The sequence below is a fragment of the Callionymus lyra genome, chromosome 8 (genome assembly GCF_982586985.1).
Source record: "Callionymus lyra chromosome 8, fCalLyr1.hap1.1, whole genome shotgun sequence".
NCBI lineage: Eukaryota > Metazoa > Chordata > Actinopteri > Syngnathiformes > Callionymidae > Callionymus > Callionymus lyra.
The window spans coordinates 15834432-15852886 of record NC_141825.1 but is presented as its reverse complement, the minus strand read 5'-3'; the positions used below and the strand labels follow the sequence as shown (position 1 = coordinate 15852886).

The 18455-nt window shown below is 37.8% G+C and overlaps 1 protein-coding gene across 1 annotated transcript in view; it reads left to right on the top strand.

Moving 5' to 3' along the window:
- The first annotated feature begins 1011 nt into the window (after positions 1–1011).
- otogl (otogelin-like) overlaps positions 1012–18455 on the top strand; it is a 33028-nt gene continuing 15584 nt past the window's right edge. The window contains exons 1-26 of the mRNA XM_087796578.1: positions 1012–1093; positions 1758–1794; positions 2024–2069; positions 2295–2373; positions 2432–2524; positions 7441–7595; positions 7806–7927; positions 7996–8201; positions 8597–8721; positions 10273–10379; positions 10457–10563; positions 10650–10775; positions 10850–10958; positions 11583–11629; positions 11711–11856; positions 11925–12048; positions 12122–12299; positions 12361–12485; positions 13747–13956; positions 15213–15381; positions 15520–15594; positions 15690–15733; positions 15828–15993; positions 17075–17182; positions 17308–17446; positions 18264–18398. Coding sequence (XP_087652704.1) covers positions 1021–1093; positions 1758–1794; positions 2024–2069; positions 2295–2373; positions 2432–2524; positions 7441–7595; positions 7806–7927; positions 7996–8201; positions 8597–8721; positions 10273–10379; positions 10457–10563; positions 10650–10775; positions 10850–10958; positions 11583–11629; positions 11711–11856; positions 11925–12048; positions 12122–12299; positions 12361–12485; positions 13747–13956; positions 15213–15381; positions 15520–15594; positions 15690–15733; positions 15828–15993; positions 17075–17182; positions 17308–17446; positions 18264–18398 — 3051 coding nt within the window. The 5' untranslated portion in view covers positions 1012–1020. The remainder of the gene's footprint in view (positions 1094–1757; positions 1795–2023; positions 2070–2294; positions 2374–2431; positions 2525–7440; positions 7596–7805; positions 7928–7995; positions 8202–8596; positions 8722–10272; positions 10380–10456; positions 10564–10649; positions 10776–10849; positions 10959–11582; positions 11630–11710; positions 11857–11924; positions 12049–12121; positions 12300–12360; positions 12486–13746; positions 13957–15212; positions 15382–15519; positions 15595–15689; positions 15734–15827; positions 15994–17074; positions 17183–17307; positions 17447–18263; positions 18399–18455) is intronic.

Below are 18455 nucleotides of genomic sequence, written 5' to 3'. Positions count from 1 at the left end.
TAATATATATAGACTAATGGTCCAATAAGTCAAAAATGGAAAGGTATTTTTGACGGACTAATAATATGTCCAGTTCACACTGCATCTTCTACCCCTCAGGTGGGAATTAAATGGTAGAAAACAAATTATTTAATTTTAAAGAAATGTACATTCTAAGAAAAACAAGTTCCACAATGTAGACGACTCTTCTTAACCACACATACTTGTATCACCCCTAATTTTGTACTGCAATTTTTTTTTGCTAGTTCTGCTAGTTTTTCTGATGACTTCTTTTTTAATAATAAGCAAAAGCAATGTCTAGTAATCTACACTTTGTAAAGATCCAGATCTAAATAATGGCAAATAGCTTCACTGAATAGAACCAATAAACAGTTCACACTACAAACACCATATTTGAAACGTTTACAAAAGTTCTCTCCGTCAATAAAAAGCTGACGATTTATTTATTTAAACACCACATGTGCATAACTATGCAATAATAATAATACAATTCCTTAAACTTCCGGTGTTTATGACTTCCGGTGTGGTTATTTAATTAGAAATCCAAGGAGAAAATAAAATACTTTAAGAAATTGATATGTAACAATAATAATAATAAAAAAGTAATTCAAAAGTGATGTGTATACATGTAATATTTTATAGTTATTACGAAATGGTCTTTTTTTTAATGCAGTACATGGCTAACTATGTGGAAGCTACATTAGCTTTAGCTATGTTATGCTAGCATAATAATCCCTAGAGCTAAAAAGGTTAGTTAACGCTAAATAGTTTACCAGTCTTGAACAACAAGTTAGGAAGCAGAAATGGAAGAATACCACATTGCACGTCCACACACGCACTTGTCATTTTGTCTCGCAAAACGCTTACCTGCTTTTGCGCGCGCAGCGTCACCTGCTCAGGTGGGACTCGTCGTTCAGGTGTTCTCTCCTCCTCAGGTGGTCAGTCCTCTTGGATTCCTCTTCTCCTCCTCCACACCCCTGAGATGCTCCATTAACGCGGGACTTTCTTTCGGACTCTGCGATGAACTTAACGCGGACACTGAAACAGTTTCTCCTCATGACGTTTTCAGTCTCGCAGATTCTGCTCACTGAGGGTAAGTTTGTTGATATAAACACGCTTCATATCTTCACAAGAAAACAGGACGAGACGAAATGAATCACGGGAAATCGGTGTCAGTATGAAATACTTAAGTATTTTTATTTACTTCTTCAAATCGATTTAAATGTGTCACAATGTTGTTTTAATAGTCTTGACTTCATCAACTTTTTATTAAATTAGTTATTTAAAAAAAAAAAATTGCTTTCTGAATTCCTTCAACTGTCAACAAAAACAATGGAACAATTTTCAAAAGTTATTAAGAAATAACATTACACTATTCCTTCAAGAAACATCTTAAGACGTTTTTATTTGTTCAGGCTTTTTTTACTTGAGTTTCTGGAACTCCTGTTGTGTTATCAGTTTTATATTGACCTTTAAAGTATATACTTTATTGAATATTGTTTTGATTGTTTAAGCGCTTTGTGACCCTGGTCTGGAAAAGCGCTATACAAATAAAAATTAATTATTTACTTACTTACTTATTATATTCCAAATTCAGTGAGCGCATACATTTTAAATAATATTCTGCTTGGTTCTGTTTTGCCTATTTTGTGTGTTATCTTATTTAGTTATTTTATTCTGTACTCTGTTGTGTTTACAACACTAATAAATAAAATCGATTCTGAAATCTGCAAGTATTGACCTATTGTTATGTACAGGAACCCAGAGTCAACATTCCGTGTCAAGACTACAAAGGTTAGTTTCTAATATTAAAGTCTGCTTTTGATGGATGTAGTTGCCACTATTGGTCACTGGGGTGTACAAGTGAGACAGTAACTTATTATGTGGGGGGTACATGAACTAGTGTGTGTGTGAGGGTTCAGCAAAGAGGAGTTCTAAGGCGTAATTCAAATGGTGTAAAGTGCACTTAAGTCTCCCCTCTGACTGTTTCTTCCCACTAATGTGCATGTTTGTGTGTGTGCAGGAGGGCTAATGCACTGCGGAGGAAACGGGATCTCCTCAGGGAGGAGGTTGGTACACTACACCTAAGAGAACCAGAGGAGGTCAGGGCACCCACATGCGCAAAGCTGCCTAAGCAACACAAAGCTGTCTTTGTAACGTTTGAGACCCGCTCACTAACCCATGGAACCTCTTCCACTTTAAAGTGATCGTACTTATAACTTTAAGATACATTAGCGGTGCATCAGACCGTCCAACCTTGTCAATTAATTTGAAATCTTTGATTGTCTTCCAAGTCTTACAGACCACTTCTCTCAGAGGCCTCTCTATCACGTAGTGTCATACACAACTACACAGCCAGAGATGCTTCTTCAGGTAAATGCATTTCCCTTGCAGGGTTCTGAGAACACAGATAAAAGTTTGTATTTTTCAGAACACTGCGGCTGCCTCAATGGAGGCTGGTGTCAAGACAGTGGTGTGTGTGACTGCTCCCAGTTCCAGGCACAGGGAGACCGCTGTCAGATCAGTGAGTATGAGTACAAGGCACATTTCACCTCATTATTTGAGCCTATTATGAACTAAAACATATTATGCTGTAACATTCTTACCTCTAACATGGAAGTCCATGTTCATTGATTTAACTGTGGTCACTGACAAATTGCCAATTAATTAGAAAATAAATTCAATTAAAAGTGATAGAGGAGCGTTTTCAAAATCTGTCGAAGCCTTTTTAGAGTTGCCTCATTTAAAGTTCAACTTATATGTTAATTTAAATTGATCTTGGACCTCTATTGTACTTATCAGTATTGTGTCCGTTTGTACAAAACGTTATTTCAATTGATACATGAAATATTTACATTAGGTGTTTAAGCACCACCCACTGAAAAGCTTTGTTTTCTTGGAGATAAAATCTTGTTAAACTTAACCATAGACATTCTGCTTTGATTGGTCAATCATCGAGGTCAGTCAACCGCATGTCATCAATCAAGGAAGTCTTCACCTCCAAGTGACCCCTTTCGATTTTCACTATTTCTTTCCTTACAGCCATTCGCTAAAATCATTAAAGTTCTTTTTTTCCCCCTCATTGATGTTCAGTCAGAACCCCATCTTGACAGAAAAAAAACAAATGTAGAATTTTTTACAAATTTATTAAAAAAGGAAATATGAAATATCACATGGTCATACATATTCAGACCCCTTGCTGAGTAAAAGCACCCTTTTGAGCTAGCACAGCCAGGAGTCTTCTTGGTAATGATGCAACTCATTTTTCACACCTGTATTTGGGGATCCCCTGCCATTCTTCCTTGCAGAACCTTTCCAGTGCTGTCTCTCAAATCGCATACTTCTCTTAGTATACTAGAAGTTAGTATGCATCAGGATAGTGTACATACTAACTAGTACGCAAATTCTCAACAGATAGTATGTCTCAAATCAAAGCAGCAACGCACTAACAGGAAATGACGAGCAGCTTCTTCTACTTCTATTTAACGATGGTTGCAACCAGCTGTTTGAACGCTATCGACACCTGCTTCCAGAACGTTTTTGGAAGAAGAAATAAAGAAAGAAATATGAGAAACGAAATATTCGAGATATTTACGCCCGTATCAGCACCAAAGACGTGTCATCCTCCTACTGTTGGCTGAAAATGCACCTCTAAGTATATGCATATATATATATATATACTGTATATATGATGTAACTTCTGTTTACAACGTCACTAAGATGGCAGCCATTTAGGGTAGATAGTGTCCATCGAACTATACTCGGTTTTATGGGCGTTTTAGTACGCCAATTTAGTGTGCATAGTGCACTAAATTTCGCAAACTGAGAATTAAGACGTACATACACACTAAAACATTGAGTACGCAAGTATGCGATTTGAGACACAGCACTGTTCTGATGGACAGCCATTTTTAGGTTCCTCCAGAGATGCTTGATTAGGTCAGGGCTCTGGCTGGGCCATTCAAGAATGGTCACAGTTGTTGACAGAGTTGTTTCGAAGCCGTTTAGTTTCGAGTTTTTAAGCTGTGCGCTTAGGACCATTGTGTTGTTGGAAGGTGAACCTTCGGTCCCGTCTGAGGTCCTGAGCACTAAGGAAAAGGTTTTCTTCCAGGATATCTTTGTACTTGGCCGCATTCATCTTTCCTTCAATTGCAACCAGTCGTCCTGTCCCTGCAGATGAAAAACACCCCAATAGCATGATGCTGCGACCACCATGTTCACTGTTGGGATAGTATTGCGACTTTCTCCCATCTCCCCACTGTATCTCTGGAGCTCAGCCACAGTGGTCTTTGGGTTCTTCTTCACCTCTCTCACCAAGGCCTTCATCCCACGATTGCTCAGTTTTTGCGGCCAGGTCTAGGAAGAGTTCTGGTCGTCCCAAACATCTTCCATTTAGGGATTATGGAGCCCACTGTGCTCTTAGGAACCTTGAGTGCTGCAGAAATTCTTCTGTAACTTTGGCCAGATCTGTGCCACAATTCTGTCTCTGAGCTCTTCGGGCAGTTTATTCGAACTCATGATTCTTATGCTCTGACATGCATTGTTAGCTGTAAGGTCTTATATAGTCAGGTGTGTTTCCTAATCGAGTCCATTTAGTTTAATGAAACACAGCTGGACTCCAATGAAGGAGTAGAACCATCTCAAGGAGGATCAGAAGGTCATGAGTTAAATATGAGTGTCACAGCAAAGGGTCTGAATACTTTACTATACGATGTGATATTTCAGTTTTCCCTTTTTAATAAGTCTGCAAAAAATTCTACATTTCAGTTTTTTTTCTGTCAAGATGGGGGTGCTCTATGAGGAAAAAAATGAACTCAAATGATTTTTGCGAGTCGAAAGGGGTCTGATGACTTTCCGTACCCACTGTATCTTCACAAAAGGTTGAATAAGAACTACAAAAATACTTCTGACAAATTTGACCAAACAATTCACTTGCACAAAAAATAACAAAGCGATGGCACATGACATAGAAGACGCACCGGCACAATACGAGAAGCAATCAGGGGAGACACACAAACTGTGACCCGCTCACTATAACGAAATAAGACTGATAAAAAACCCTAACAGAACTTCATATGGTATTGAATTTGATTCAAAATGTCTTGTGTCAAAATTGACCCCAGTGTTAAAGGTTCCCCAAATCATGAACACATTTGCTCCCATTTTCCGCAAAATAACTTTCAATACAGTCAACAAAAAAAAAATCTAGTTAAAACCCGAAAACTCAGCAGCCAAATCTCCCAATTATTCCAGATATATAAGAGGTCAATTAGTTTACACAATTTTTTCTCTCCCAGAGAGCAGACTATAGGTAATCATGCAGCTGTTGCATGATGGTAAGTGCACTCGACTATGCTAAACAGCCACTTGTTACTGGAGTACAGCCGGATGAAAGTGCTTGATAACCAGCACCATAGATGCAAAGCTGTGTCGTATATAAATTGAGTGTCAAGGATGAATATGGTTATTTACGACCTGTCTTTATGAACCGCCACTATGTGGAAGATAAGGTTCTTTAATGCCACTCTTTCAGACAAAAGACAAAATCCCTTTCAGAAGAAACTATTCAAAGCTTTTTTTTTTCAATGATGTGAATTATTAAACAGGATTCTTTGTCAACATTCCAATGGCCTTTTATGTTGAGCAAAGATTCCATTATCACCAATTAATAATGATAGCAGCCTGTCCCACAATAATGATCAGATTCTTAATCTTTCTAGGATACAAAATCTATAATCCTTTTAAGATTGAGTTATAAAATCAATCTCTCCAAAGAATGCATTTGTTTTACAGAGTAGGATCCTTAAGCCTCAATTCAAAACAATTTTCATTTCAATGAGCTAATTTAGTGTCGACACACCTGCTTCGGAAACAGCATGGCTCCTAAGAGGACAGTAATTCAATTGAAGCTTGAAATGGAATCCGAAATATGGACCTCCAGAGGATTTGACACAATATCCAAACAGATCAAATAAGTTTATTGTTTCCTTTTGCTGGAATACAAGTTTCTTGGAGCGTAGATATTTCGTGCATTAAGCATGTTAATTCACAGGGATGCTTACAAACAAAACAAAAACTTGTACAGCAAATATTTGATTCCAAATTCCACCAAGGATAAATGTTGACGGCTGTAGTATTTATTGCTTACTTGCCTAACTCAATATAGAGCTTGAAAAGAAATCCTGGAAAACAACAATTGAATGAATTAAAACATCTCATGACATTTTGAAGATTCTATGGTTTCCAAACTCACATTTCTCATTGTTAAATAAAGTAAAGTAAATCAACAAGATGGAATTCTTTCAGACTCATGTTCATATCTGTGAAGATTTTCATCCCTTTTCCTTACTCCCACTTGAAGTTCTCCTCCAAATTTTATGTATGCAACTTGAGATAATGAAATAATTTCCATTTATCACACAGCACCTTTTTAAGGGAAAGTACTTAATAATATAACTTAAAGAGATCGCATTGATTCCAGCGAGTCCAATTAAAAGCAATATTTATTATTTGTTTAACGATAATATGAATCTTATTTTTATTCCATCATGTTACAATAATATCCTCTTAGTTAACCACTGATCCAGCCATAGGTATCTTCAAAGAAATTGTCTTTTAGCAACCAAAATAAATGAAAGACCATCTCAATCTTGAGCCCCCTAGGGATTCCCCCGTAACAATGCTCTTTTGAAGACACTCGGGTTCATTGACTTAAAACTGAGGCTCAATAGAAACCTTTGACTGGAACTCTTTGATCATCTGTCCTCAGATGTGGACCAGATTAAGATCAGGAATAAACTCAGGCATCAGACTTAATTAAACAGAATACAATCAAAACACTAAAATGAATCACCTTTTATAACAGAATGTTCAGAAAAAAAAAAGTTTGTATTGTTCAAGATGGATTCCGGACACTGACTGAAGAACATTAGTCAAACTCACAAGTGTGTGTCCTGGTTATGAAACCCATTTTTGATTAAGGCAATACAATTTGATATTTTTATGAGGATGGTCCTGGTCCTTTTCCATTTTCTTAAATGTAAATTTCCCTCTTTTTGCCCTTAAATCCACATGTTTAAAATGTAGCCTCATAGAAAAATAAAACATATTTATAGAAGAGCTAAATCAGGATTATTTTCAGGGTTGGACTCAAATGATTTCAAGGTTATAGATGATGATGATCAGGAATTGGTGAGGAAAGCTAGAAAGTACATTAGGAATGTCAGTGAAAGTCAGGATTTACTGGAGAGTAAAGGACGTGAGCGGCTCACAGACGGAATAATAAAGAGCCTTGAGGTAATTACCCGCCACAGGATGTAATCAGGCTGATTGCCGAGAGCCAGGAGGGAAGGAAGTCCTGGAGTAGATGGTAGATTCCATCTAAAAACATGTGATTACACAAATAATTTAAAAGATTAATAACAAAAATAAAAATCTCAGTCCCTAACCAGGGCCAGGACCGTGATGGGATCTGCAGGTCATGGGGTCAGTACCACTATGAGACGTTCGATGGCATGTACTTCTACTTTCCTGGCACCTGCTCGTATGTCTTGGCCCAGGACTGCCATTCCACGTCTCCACGCTACACCGTGTGGGTAAGGTTTTCACAACAGTTGATGGATGGGGTTGATATTTGTGAGAAAAACTATTGATTTGTTTGATATTGCCTTTAGAAGCGGCTGTCACAATAATTGCTATGACAAATGGGAATGGACAGCCTTTGTTGTTTATTGCCGATGATGTCGTCGCTCGGAGGTTATTGACTGATTCCTGCCGTTTCTCTGATTCTTTCTTCATTTGCTCAGATCCATAACAGCAGACATTGTGTCGGCAGTGTCTATTCATGTCCGCGAGCTCTTAGCCTGCTCTTCCCCAACGAGGAAGAGATCCACATCTCCGGGTATCAAGTCCACCAGGGGGGGCGTAGGTGTGTTAACATATTCCAAAACATTATTATGTTGATATCCTATGACCTAATCTTTTTTCTTGTTCCAGGCTAATTCTACCTCAGTCGATCAGTGGTGTGTTTATTGAGCGACTGGCCGACTACTTACTGGTCAAAAGTGTGTTCGGGTTCTCGCTGGCCTGGGATGGAGGCTCGGGGGTTTATCTGAAGATGAGCGAGGAGCACCATGGCGCACCCTGTGGCTTGTGTGGGAATTTCAATCACCTCGCTCGCGATGACCTCACCACTGCCCGTGGTAAGACCGGTCAGACCAGACCAGACCATTCTCTTGTCCTGTCCTGTCATCAGCCGCTTATCTCAATTATTATTATTATACTCTCAACACAAATTCACTCCATCTATTGTAGCACGGAGACCCAAAGCAATCAGATAGGAGACAGGAGAAATGAAAGTTGAGGCTACAATAGCGGGAAGAAATCTCTATTGGAATGATCTGTGTAATGTTACTGCTTGTTTGAACAAAGAATTTAAAGTGACAAGAAAGACAGAGCACATGGAATTAAATTTTGTAATGAAGTCTGTATATTTGTCTTAAATTTTTGATGGATATGAAACTAAATTGTGCCGGTACAATTGAATAAAAACGTGACTTATGTAATGGTATTCTTCTTTCTTTTTTTTTTATCTCAGGCATTCAGACAGATGAGCCTGCAGTTTTTGGCAACAGTTGGGCCGTGGACTTGCCTCATGAAAGAGCCTGTCCATCAGTGGATCTCTACTTCAATGGACCCTGCCAGTCCGAGTCGGATATGGATGTAAGACAAAAGAAGTTCTATAATAGAAGCAGATCGATAGTCTTTCGCCTGACGACAGGTAAAAGACATGGAAACATATTTTTGAAGATTATTACCCGAGACAAGAAGGTCATTCTATTGTTGGCATTTATCTGTCCGTCTGCGATGCCAAACTGAAAGAATGTTGATAATTGGTTAAGAAAAGGAGGATTACATTTTGGTTACATTCACTTGCATCTGGGAATGTTTCCTCGCCTATTGGGTGTGAGTTGAGTGAGTTTAAAAAAGCATCTGCCACCTGCCATCCAATTTAACCCCTTGTTATCAATCATGTTCCGAATGAAATCTTTTGATAAAATAATGGGTCCTATTATTATTAAAATCTAACTAAGTTCTAGTATTATCCATAGGCTGTGTACAGTATGGACGTCGTACTTTGACAACGTCAAATTCACGGTTGTCTTCCAGATTTAGACGGCGCCCATTTAGTTTAGTCTACGGCGGCTAATACGAGCTCACTTGTCAAGTGTACCATGCACTTTATTATGCAATTACTAGAAAATTGATAAACTGTAATGTATAATTGAAAGATACTAAAATTAGTATTTAAGATTAAGCTGTTTTTTAATCTGGATATAAATGTGTTTTTTAAAACGGTGCTTTAAATATTTTCTTGGCTGGTTGTTAATTCCAGCCTCCAGTGGACTCTTAATGAACTGCGACGTACTTCACTTACTCAAACTGAACCAATTTTTATTTGTATAATCAAGAAGTTTTGGAAGTCTTACCGTAAATAGTTTTATAAATAATAAATGTATCACTTATAAATATGCCTGGACTGGACTTTTAGTAAATTACTTCGCCTAAATATTCTGAAAAATATCAGATTAGAAGAAATTTTTTTTTACTATCAAGTGAAATAAGTTGAAAAAATCAGCAGCAAATGAGCTGCGAAATTCTGAGAAGCAAAATTCCAGAGGAAGTTTTTTCAATTTTAATTCAACCAGGCTTCAACTCCCACAATGGATCCTCTGAGGTTAGGCTAATAGATTTTTATATGAGGAGAGCAGGCGGCCTCAACAATTAACTTAATTTAGCTCCTCACATAAACCTGTCTGTGATAAAAAAAAAGAATGACTTACTGCGATGTTGACTCTGCCAACAAAGTTTTTGATGGTGTCTCTTTGGAACAACATCACTCACTCAACACTCTTCAACTTTTAAGAGATCAAATGATGGTGTTTTCAGTGGTTTTATGAACGTTTTGAAGGCTTTGTAGTTTAATTATACAGCTTTGTGAAGAACACGTGACTGACGTTACATTTACTGTGTTAATGGTGATTTAATATGTTTAATAATTGGCAGTTACAATTGTTAGAGCTTTAGAAACTTGATAGTGCTAATGACGACCCTGTGTTTAAGACGCATTGATTCCCACTTAGAAAGTTGTTTAAACTATTTGATTGTTTGTGGTGAAATTTGATCCTTGGCTGATATATGCATCTCTCACAGTGCTGTTCTAATTTATTTTCAAAGTAAACATTTTAAAATTCTCACTAATCTTTTATGCAGGACGCCATAGAGAAATGCAGCGCTCTTCTGTTTTTCCCATTTCTGTCCTGTCACGAGAATATTGACCCGAACCCATTTGTTGCCGGCTGTATCGGCGACCTCTGCGTGTAAGTCAACGATTAAACACGTTTTCTTGTCATGAAGGCTGATTTTGAAAAAGTGGACTATTATTGTTTTGACTCAGGTCCGACGATGAGGAAACATTTTGTCGTGCCCTTGTCGAGTACACTCGAGCCTGCTCTCATGTGGGGTATCCAGTACGAGAGTGGAGGGACAGTTTTCCATCTTGCTGTAAGTCACTAGTCTACATTTAGAGTGCTCACGTGATATAGATCTTTCTTATAGAATTAACCTCAAATCCTACTCTAACTCCACAGACGATGGCTGTGAGGAAAGTTTTGTCTATAGAGATTGTATCAGCTGTTGTCCGCCCACTTGCACTTTTGAAAAAGAGTGTCTTGGAACAAATTTGCATTGCCTGGATGGCTGCTACTGCCCTGATGGTAATTGAATATAAATCAAAATCAGTATTTTGCCAGCCGTGAAGTACCGATGGATTCTCATCTGCTTTCTTCAGGTCTTATTCTGCAAAATGGAACCTGCATTGCCGCCTCTCAGTGTCCTTGTGTTTACCATGGAGCGTCATACGTGCAAGGACATGTGCTGCGACAAGGCTGCAGCATTTGGTAAGAATTACATTATTTCAATCATTTTTAAGTGATTTTAAACAAGTATATATGTGCCATCAGGATATTAAGTGATTGAATAAAACATTTCATTTTTTAAAAACAATTGAGTTCAATAATTTCTATATTTAAAGGTTGATTTTGTCTTGATAAATAATTGATTTAAACATTTTGTACATTAAAAGGTTGGATTTAAAAAAATAAAAATAATAACTAGAAAAATAAAGTTGTTGTTTTTTTATACCGATAGTAAAATATTCCATAAATATCAGAAGTAGTCATTATAAAATACATTGTCTAAATGACATAACATGAATAGCTCTGAAAGTAAGAACCAGATTTTTAAAATTGATCCTGAAAGAAACTGGAAGCCAGTAAAGAGTTTTAAGGATCGGGGAAATGTGAGTTCTCCTACTAGAGCTGGTCAGAATTCTCGCTGCAGAGATTTGTATTAATCGCAGGCGAGACAGCTCCTTCTTGTTTAGACACAAAAATAAACTATTGGAATAGTCTAAACGAGAAGACACAAACGCATGGATTACAAGCTGCAGATCGTGTCGTGACATTATTTTCCTAGTTGTGTTAGTTGTGATTTTAATTTTTAACCTTGCTGTTTTTTTTAAGTACCTGTTTTGGAGGAGTGTGGAACTGCACCGAGAACAACTGCACAGGTGACATCTTCTTCTTTAGAAATAAAATGGAACTTTCCCTAAAAAAGAAAACTAAAGAAACTGTGATGTCTATGTCCTTAGCCGAGTGCTCCGTTGTAGGTGACGTCTTTGTGACGACTTTTGATGGACGGATGTTTCTACAGCCGGGGTCGTGTCAGTATGTTCTCGCGAAGAGCAAAAGCAGCAGTAGATTCACGGTCACTCTGCAGTACACCAGCTGTGCCGAGGTAATACACATTGCCGGACATGTAAGCGGATGATATTTAATAAGAATGTTTGTGATTGTGTCGAGCAGAAGGTGTGTATTCAGTCCGTGTCCATTGTGCTGGATGAAGACGTGAGTCATCAAGTCACGCTGACCAGAGAGGGAGAGGTCATGATCGGTGTCAATCCTGCGCCTGCACTGCCGTACACGGATGGTTTGAAAACTTGACTACAGCTAATATTTAGAATAGATACATTATTTGACATGTAAATATGGATTTTTTTTAGACGTTTTGGCCGTGCAGAAGCTGAGCTCCGTGTTCACACAGTTGAAGACCCGGATCGGGCTCAGGCTGCTCTATGATGGGCGAGGTGGTCGTGTCTATCTGCAGCTGGAGAACCATTGGCACGGACACACTCTCGGGCTTTGTGGAACCTTCAATGGAAATCTCAGGGATGACTTTCTGTGAGTCAGTTCTTCCTTCCACTGACCATCAATCATGATTAAGGGTTGTTGGTTTGTTCAGGTCTCCGGCAGGAATGATCGAAGGTACACCGCAGCTCCACGCCAATGCTTGGAAGGTGTCGTCCGCTTGTGTAGCTCCAGTCAACCTGCCGATCATTGACCCGTGCGAGATGAACCTCCAAAATGGTAATTTACTTTTTTCTCTTTAATTGAAGTCTATTTGGACTTGAACTAGTCATGACTAGGGTTTGTCTTTTTTGAAATAAGGCTAAAATAACCCAATATTTATGAAGAATAGTGACCCAAAACAACTTGAAATTAATTATAAAAATGGGTTAAATAAAGTTATCTGTTAGGAACATAACTACTATGTTTGTTTAGGTTAACTATGATGTAATGAGGGCCAAATATTATGCATATATCCAAAAGGTCACATATGGGGCTTATGTAGGATTTAACCCATTCCAGCTTGATAAAATGTTTGAAAATAGATGTATTTATTGATTTTTTTAAGTATAGATATACATTCACAAGAGTGTACAACATTCCAAATATTCATATAAAACAAAGAAATTGGCACCAAGATGCCATAGCTGTGTAGGAAAATATAAAATAAACTGTGTTTACTCAATTTTATACATATAAAAGGAGATTACACTTTAGCCCTGAAGAAATTCAATAGTTATAAAAACTAAAATGGAATAACTAGAAATATTGATTTGAAAGTAGTTTGAACTGGTCTTTCAATTGACCAAACCTGTGGACTTGTGACATTTGATGAAGGACATCAAATGGCACCTGACCCAGGATTTGGACGTGCATAGCTGAGGCTAAACAGATTGATGTTTACTTCATTTCTTTTATACCTATCCCTCTTTTAGCATACATAGAAATGATTTAATCTTTTTGCCAAATGCAACATTATCTGCTTTGAGAGGTTTAATTGTTGCAGTGCATTATCACATGTACTATGCGTTAATCTAAAAGTAATTAAACATTGATGTAGTGAGTCAAACCTTTTTTAAATAATTAAATACTTGCAGTTTGAAATATATTTTGATAAAATATACATTTGTGAATAATATTGTATAAAAAATGGAAAAGTATATTAATGGAATATATGTAAAAAAATATGTGATAAACTCAAATAAATAACAAGTTGGTGTAGTTGCTGGGCTTTTTAATTCCCTCTGAATAAACCACTGGTATTTTTAAAGCACATATCATAAGGGGTCATATCTCTGTCACTCATAAGTCGACCTAGATTCAAGAAGACATAGTCAAATGTGCAGAATTGACAGTCAGAAATCAAAATGTGTGGCGCTCTCTATCTAATATACATGCAAGCTCCTCTCCGGTCGTAAAGTAATCAAGTTCGACTTTAAATATTCATTAAATCATCCAGTCCTGAGCCAAGATGCCCAATTATTTTTTCTCCTGCTCGCAGTATTCTACGCATCCCACTGTGAGGTTCTGTTGGAGACCGTGTTCGCACCCTGTCACAGCCACATCAGTCCAAATGTCTACCAACAACAGTGTCGGTACCAGGCCTGCCGCTGTGGCAGCGACTGCCTGTGCACGGCTCTGGCCCACTACGCTCTTCTCTGCTCCAAACACGGCGTTGACATCAACTTCAGAGCCCATGTCTCTGAATGTGGTGAGTGCAAAAAGAACACTTAAAAACCCAACAAATATAAATGCAATAGTTTTGTTGTATCATTTTGGGATCTTATCCAGTCTAAGGGTCAACGATAGGAATACTTTTAGACTACTTTAGCTTCTAGAATCTGAACATTAGGTGTCTTATTAGCATTAGCCATAACTTTTTATATCTTGCATTAGCATTTCAAATCTTACACTTGGGTATACATTGTATAATGCTGAAATTTAATGTTTTAATAAATGTTTTATTTAGGTATCAAGACTGAAGCATTTATGCATTAGCATTTCTAAAGTAAATTACGCTTCAATTACTTGCTAGTTAACATTAGCATTTTATGTTTAGCGTAGCAAGGGTTAGCTTTAAAGCAGCTCTGGGTAGTTTCTTAATATTTTTGTACTAAAATATTTTCATAAAACTTGTGATGACACATTAACTTAAAACTCGTTGAATGACTCGTATAAAGTGATTTGCGTTGTTTTGTGTGATTTTTATTTTCCCTGTAAAAGTTCTTGGGGATGGTGTGAACATGCTACATATCGCAAGTTAAAGTTATTTGATTTACAAAGCCGTTATAACGCATCGGTATACAGCCAATGGAATTCTGGAAACAGAAAATTCGTCCAACTGCTGCAAAACGTTTGCGAGGTTTAGCGAGTGCTCATGGGAAATGTCAAGCTAAACAGTATCACTTTAGGCCACCGGCGTCACTCGACTTTAAATCGCATAGAATTGCTTTAAGACTTTTCTTCGAGCATTATATTGATTTATGTTAAATGTAATTTCATCGTCATTTCACGATTGCAAATGTTCCTTTGTTGCCCTTTTGATGGCTGTGAGCCACTATTTAAGTTAATTGTTCTAAAAATTGGAATCTAAGTGGAGCGTTATTCCCGTTTTTATTTTTTTTTTTGGTTTTATATTTTTATTTTTGGAGCAGCATCCTACTCCCTCAGTTAATAATTTTTTTATCCTATCATACATTTTGTCTTTCTTATACTATTTATTTGTTAAACCAAGACATCTGCTTATTAGTGTTATTTCTCCAACAACTTCAGTTCTACCAGAAATAAATTATATAATTATAGAAGAAATGCAATTTACTCCATTATATTAAAGATTTAAAAGTTAATATTAATTGAGTTGATTTTTTAAAATTGTTTTATACTTTGAATTAAGGTAATAATATTTAAAGAAAGAGTTTTGTGTGGACATGAAATACAGTTTAAAGTCATCTGTGCATTTGTGGGCAGGTGTGGTGTGTGTCGGAGGAATGCTGTACCAGTCTTGTGCGTCCTCCTGTGGGCGGTCCTGTCGTGCTCTGTCTAGCACGGAGACATGCGACCCAGACGACTGTGCAGAGGGGTGTGGCTGTCCAGATGGTAGTTACTATGACGACGTGCGCCAGCGATGTGTTCAACTGTAAGACTGCAGCACCTCATCTATCTCACTAATGATGGCCATCCATTCATGTTTTGGAGAGCAACACACACAAACAGTGACACGCGAAGCACCATCATTAGTGATGTAATTAAAATAACTTTGCGGGTTTATTCCCAGGTCTCAGTGCAACTGTTATTCTCTGACTGGAGTTTCACAGCCAGGGGAGGTGACCTTCAGTGCTTCTGGACCCTGGTGAGTCACCTTTGGCCTTGACCTCCATAAAAAAATGACTTTTTTAGCTTCCTATTTGGCAATAAGCTATCTTAAAACTAAACATCATTTATCAGCCTTTGCAGAAATGGAATTTTGGAGTGTGTGCCTGAAGAAAAAGGTAAATAGAACAAATGTAATTCCATTCTAGGTATTGACTTTTTTTCTTTCCCTCATATGAGAATTCCTTTGTTCATTGTTTCCCGTAACTTAAGAGACAGATAGCGATGAAGCGGGGGAGTGCGCAGACGGGAAAGTGTACCACACTTGCACAGAACAGAGAGGAGGCGTGGCTTGTGCGCCGACCTGTCGTAACCTCATGATGAACCTCACCTGCCCTCCAAACACACCTTGCATCCCGGGGTGCGTGTGTCCTCACGGGTAAGTAAACGTTCAGAACTGTCAAGTTGAGTGCCGACGTTTTTGATTGATCGATAGTGAAGCTCTAGGGTGTGATGAACTCATGATGTTGGGGAATAGACACAGATAATGCTGAGCTTAACACAAAAAATAAGAACAAATGATAATAAAGGAAAAACAATGTAGATAATACAGATGAAGGCAGGAGTAGTTTAAATAAGCTAACTCCAAAAAAGTGAGAAGAATTTATATAAAAGCGCTCAACAAGGTGGAGGAAATCACTGAGGCAAGATCTATATGAGCAATGAAAGGCCACGACCAATTATAGAAGCAAAAGGTTCTGGAGGCACTCCAACCCAATTAAATAAGCAATCTAAATGTGATTTTTCAGCTGTGATCTAACCATTGTTTTAATTATCACCAATCATTAAAACACTTTGAATCCATGCCACCCCATTGCAATATTCACTTGCATTCATTTTCCCTTATTTTTATCTTAAACCACAATGCAAAGGCTCTACCATGATGCAAAAAACAAAAGTCAGAAGCTCATACATTCAAATGAAACGTCTATGACAGTTTAAGATATAAATGACACATTAAAGACGATTCAAACAAAGACATGAGGTCTAGGGGAAGTTAATTTAGTGTTCACTGAACACAAATATGACATTAAATGGATTAAAATATCAGAGCCTGCTGTAATTTAACACGTCTGTGACAACATATATGAGCAATCACACATAACCGCTTAAAAAAACACTGAATAGAAACTCTTGAATCTTGATAATGTATGTATTTTCCAAAATCAACCTCAGTTGAACCAAGATAAATATTTAACTGCACCTCTTGTTATTTATGTAAATATGATTGTGTATATATTATATAGCGCAGATTTATTTTTTATTCTATTTAGATTTTCTTTCTTGTTTTATTTCTGGGTGTTTTTATTTCTCTTGCTGTTGTTAAACCGAATTTCCCCTCGCGGGACTAATAAAGGTTTTCTGATTCTGATTCTGATTCTGATTCTGATTCTGATTCTGATTCTGATTCTGAGTGACATGGTTGTTATTTAAAAAAAATCTAATCTTTAACTCACCAGGTTGGTGATGCACCATGGGAAGTGTTATTATCCTGAGAACTGTCCCTGTGCTTGGCTCGGCCTTGAGTATCTGCCTGGAGAGACTGTGGAAACATCCTGCTACAAATGGTATGAATATTATCTCCGTGACGACTGATTATATCAGACTGGTCAAATATTGAATCGTGTTAATGGAAAGTCATTTTTCGACTTGATATGCCCCCTGATCTCTTGCATGTGTCCTTCTTCTTCAGTGTGTGTCAGCGCGGCTACTTTAACTGCAGCTACTCACCGTGTCCGGCTGTGTGCACGGTCTACAGCGACAGGCACTATCACACCTTTGATGGCTTGGAGTATGACTACCACTCAGACTGTCAGGTCTACTTGATTAAAGTGAGTTCGGGAACACGTGTGAATGTGAATATGTCTTTGGTGTGCAAATGTTTAATGTGCAAATTAAAAAGTAGACACTGTGATACAGTCAAAGAGAGAGATGAGGAGGCATCACTTGTTATATGAAGACTTAAAATCTTTGTCTCCTTTTTTAAAGAAATATAAATAAAAATAAACATGAGATTTTAATGATTAATCAATAATAGATAAATCATCAGTACCAATGTGTTTTTTGTGTGGTTGTTTTGTCACAAAGTGTGTTTATATTTTGGAGCCTACAGTCATGCCAGGTTGGAGGCTGCGACACAACTAATACCATTCAAGACTTAGACTCTGATGTGGATTCATGAAAGAGGATCCACGACTGTTTCTGCACTGCAGACAGAGACGGCTTTAATTAGAGTTTATTAGGTGTGTGTTTGTGTCAGTGTGTGCGCCACTGTTAGTCTAGCAGACACTGTACAAAGCTTCAGCCACACAAAGAGTCCAGTGTTTGTTTCAAACCTCTGGGATCTTATGCTCCCAGGGATATAGAATTAGAATTAGTGGAACAGTCACTCGGATTCAGACCCCAAGATTACCTGCCAACCCGCAGGGTTGAAAAGAGTGGGTGTCCCCTGAGCTTTGTTTGGGTGGCGCAGATACTTCCTTTCCCTGTCGCCACATGTCAACAGAATTAGTTTTACCGTGAGCAATCTTAAGATTCGTAAGGCTGTGCTGTTCGTATGTAATCTGGTTGGCTACTGATATTTAGGGTAACCATTTCACGTGTATCAATGAAAAATTATTCGTGTCATATTCTTGCATCGGTCCACAGAGTGCAGGAGAACCAGAAGTGTCGATTGTTGCCCAGAACAAAGACTGCTATGAGAGTGGCATTGTGTGCATGAAAGTGCTGGTCATCCACGTGGGACTGACCAAGATCTACTTCACTGACAACTCTGGAAACCCTGTAAGGAACATAAACATAGAAATCATTGAAGGATCTTTTTTTTTTTAACACTTTATC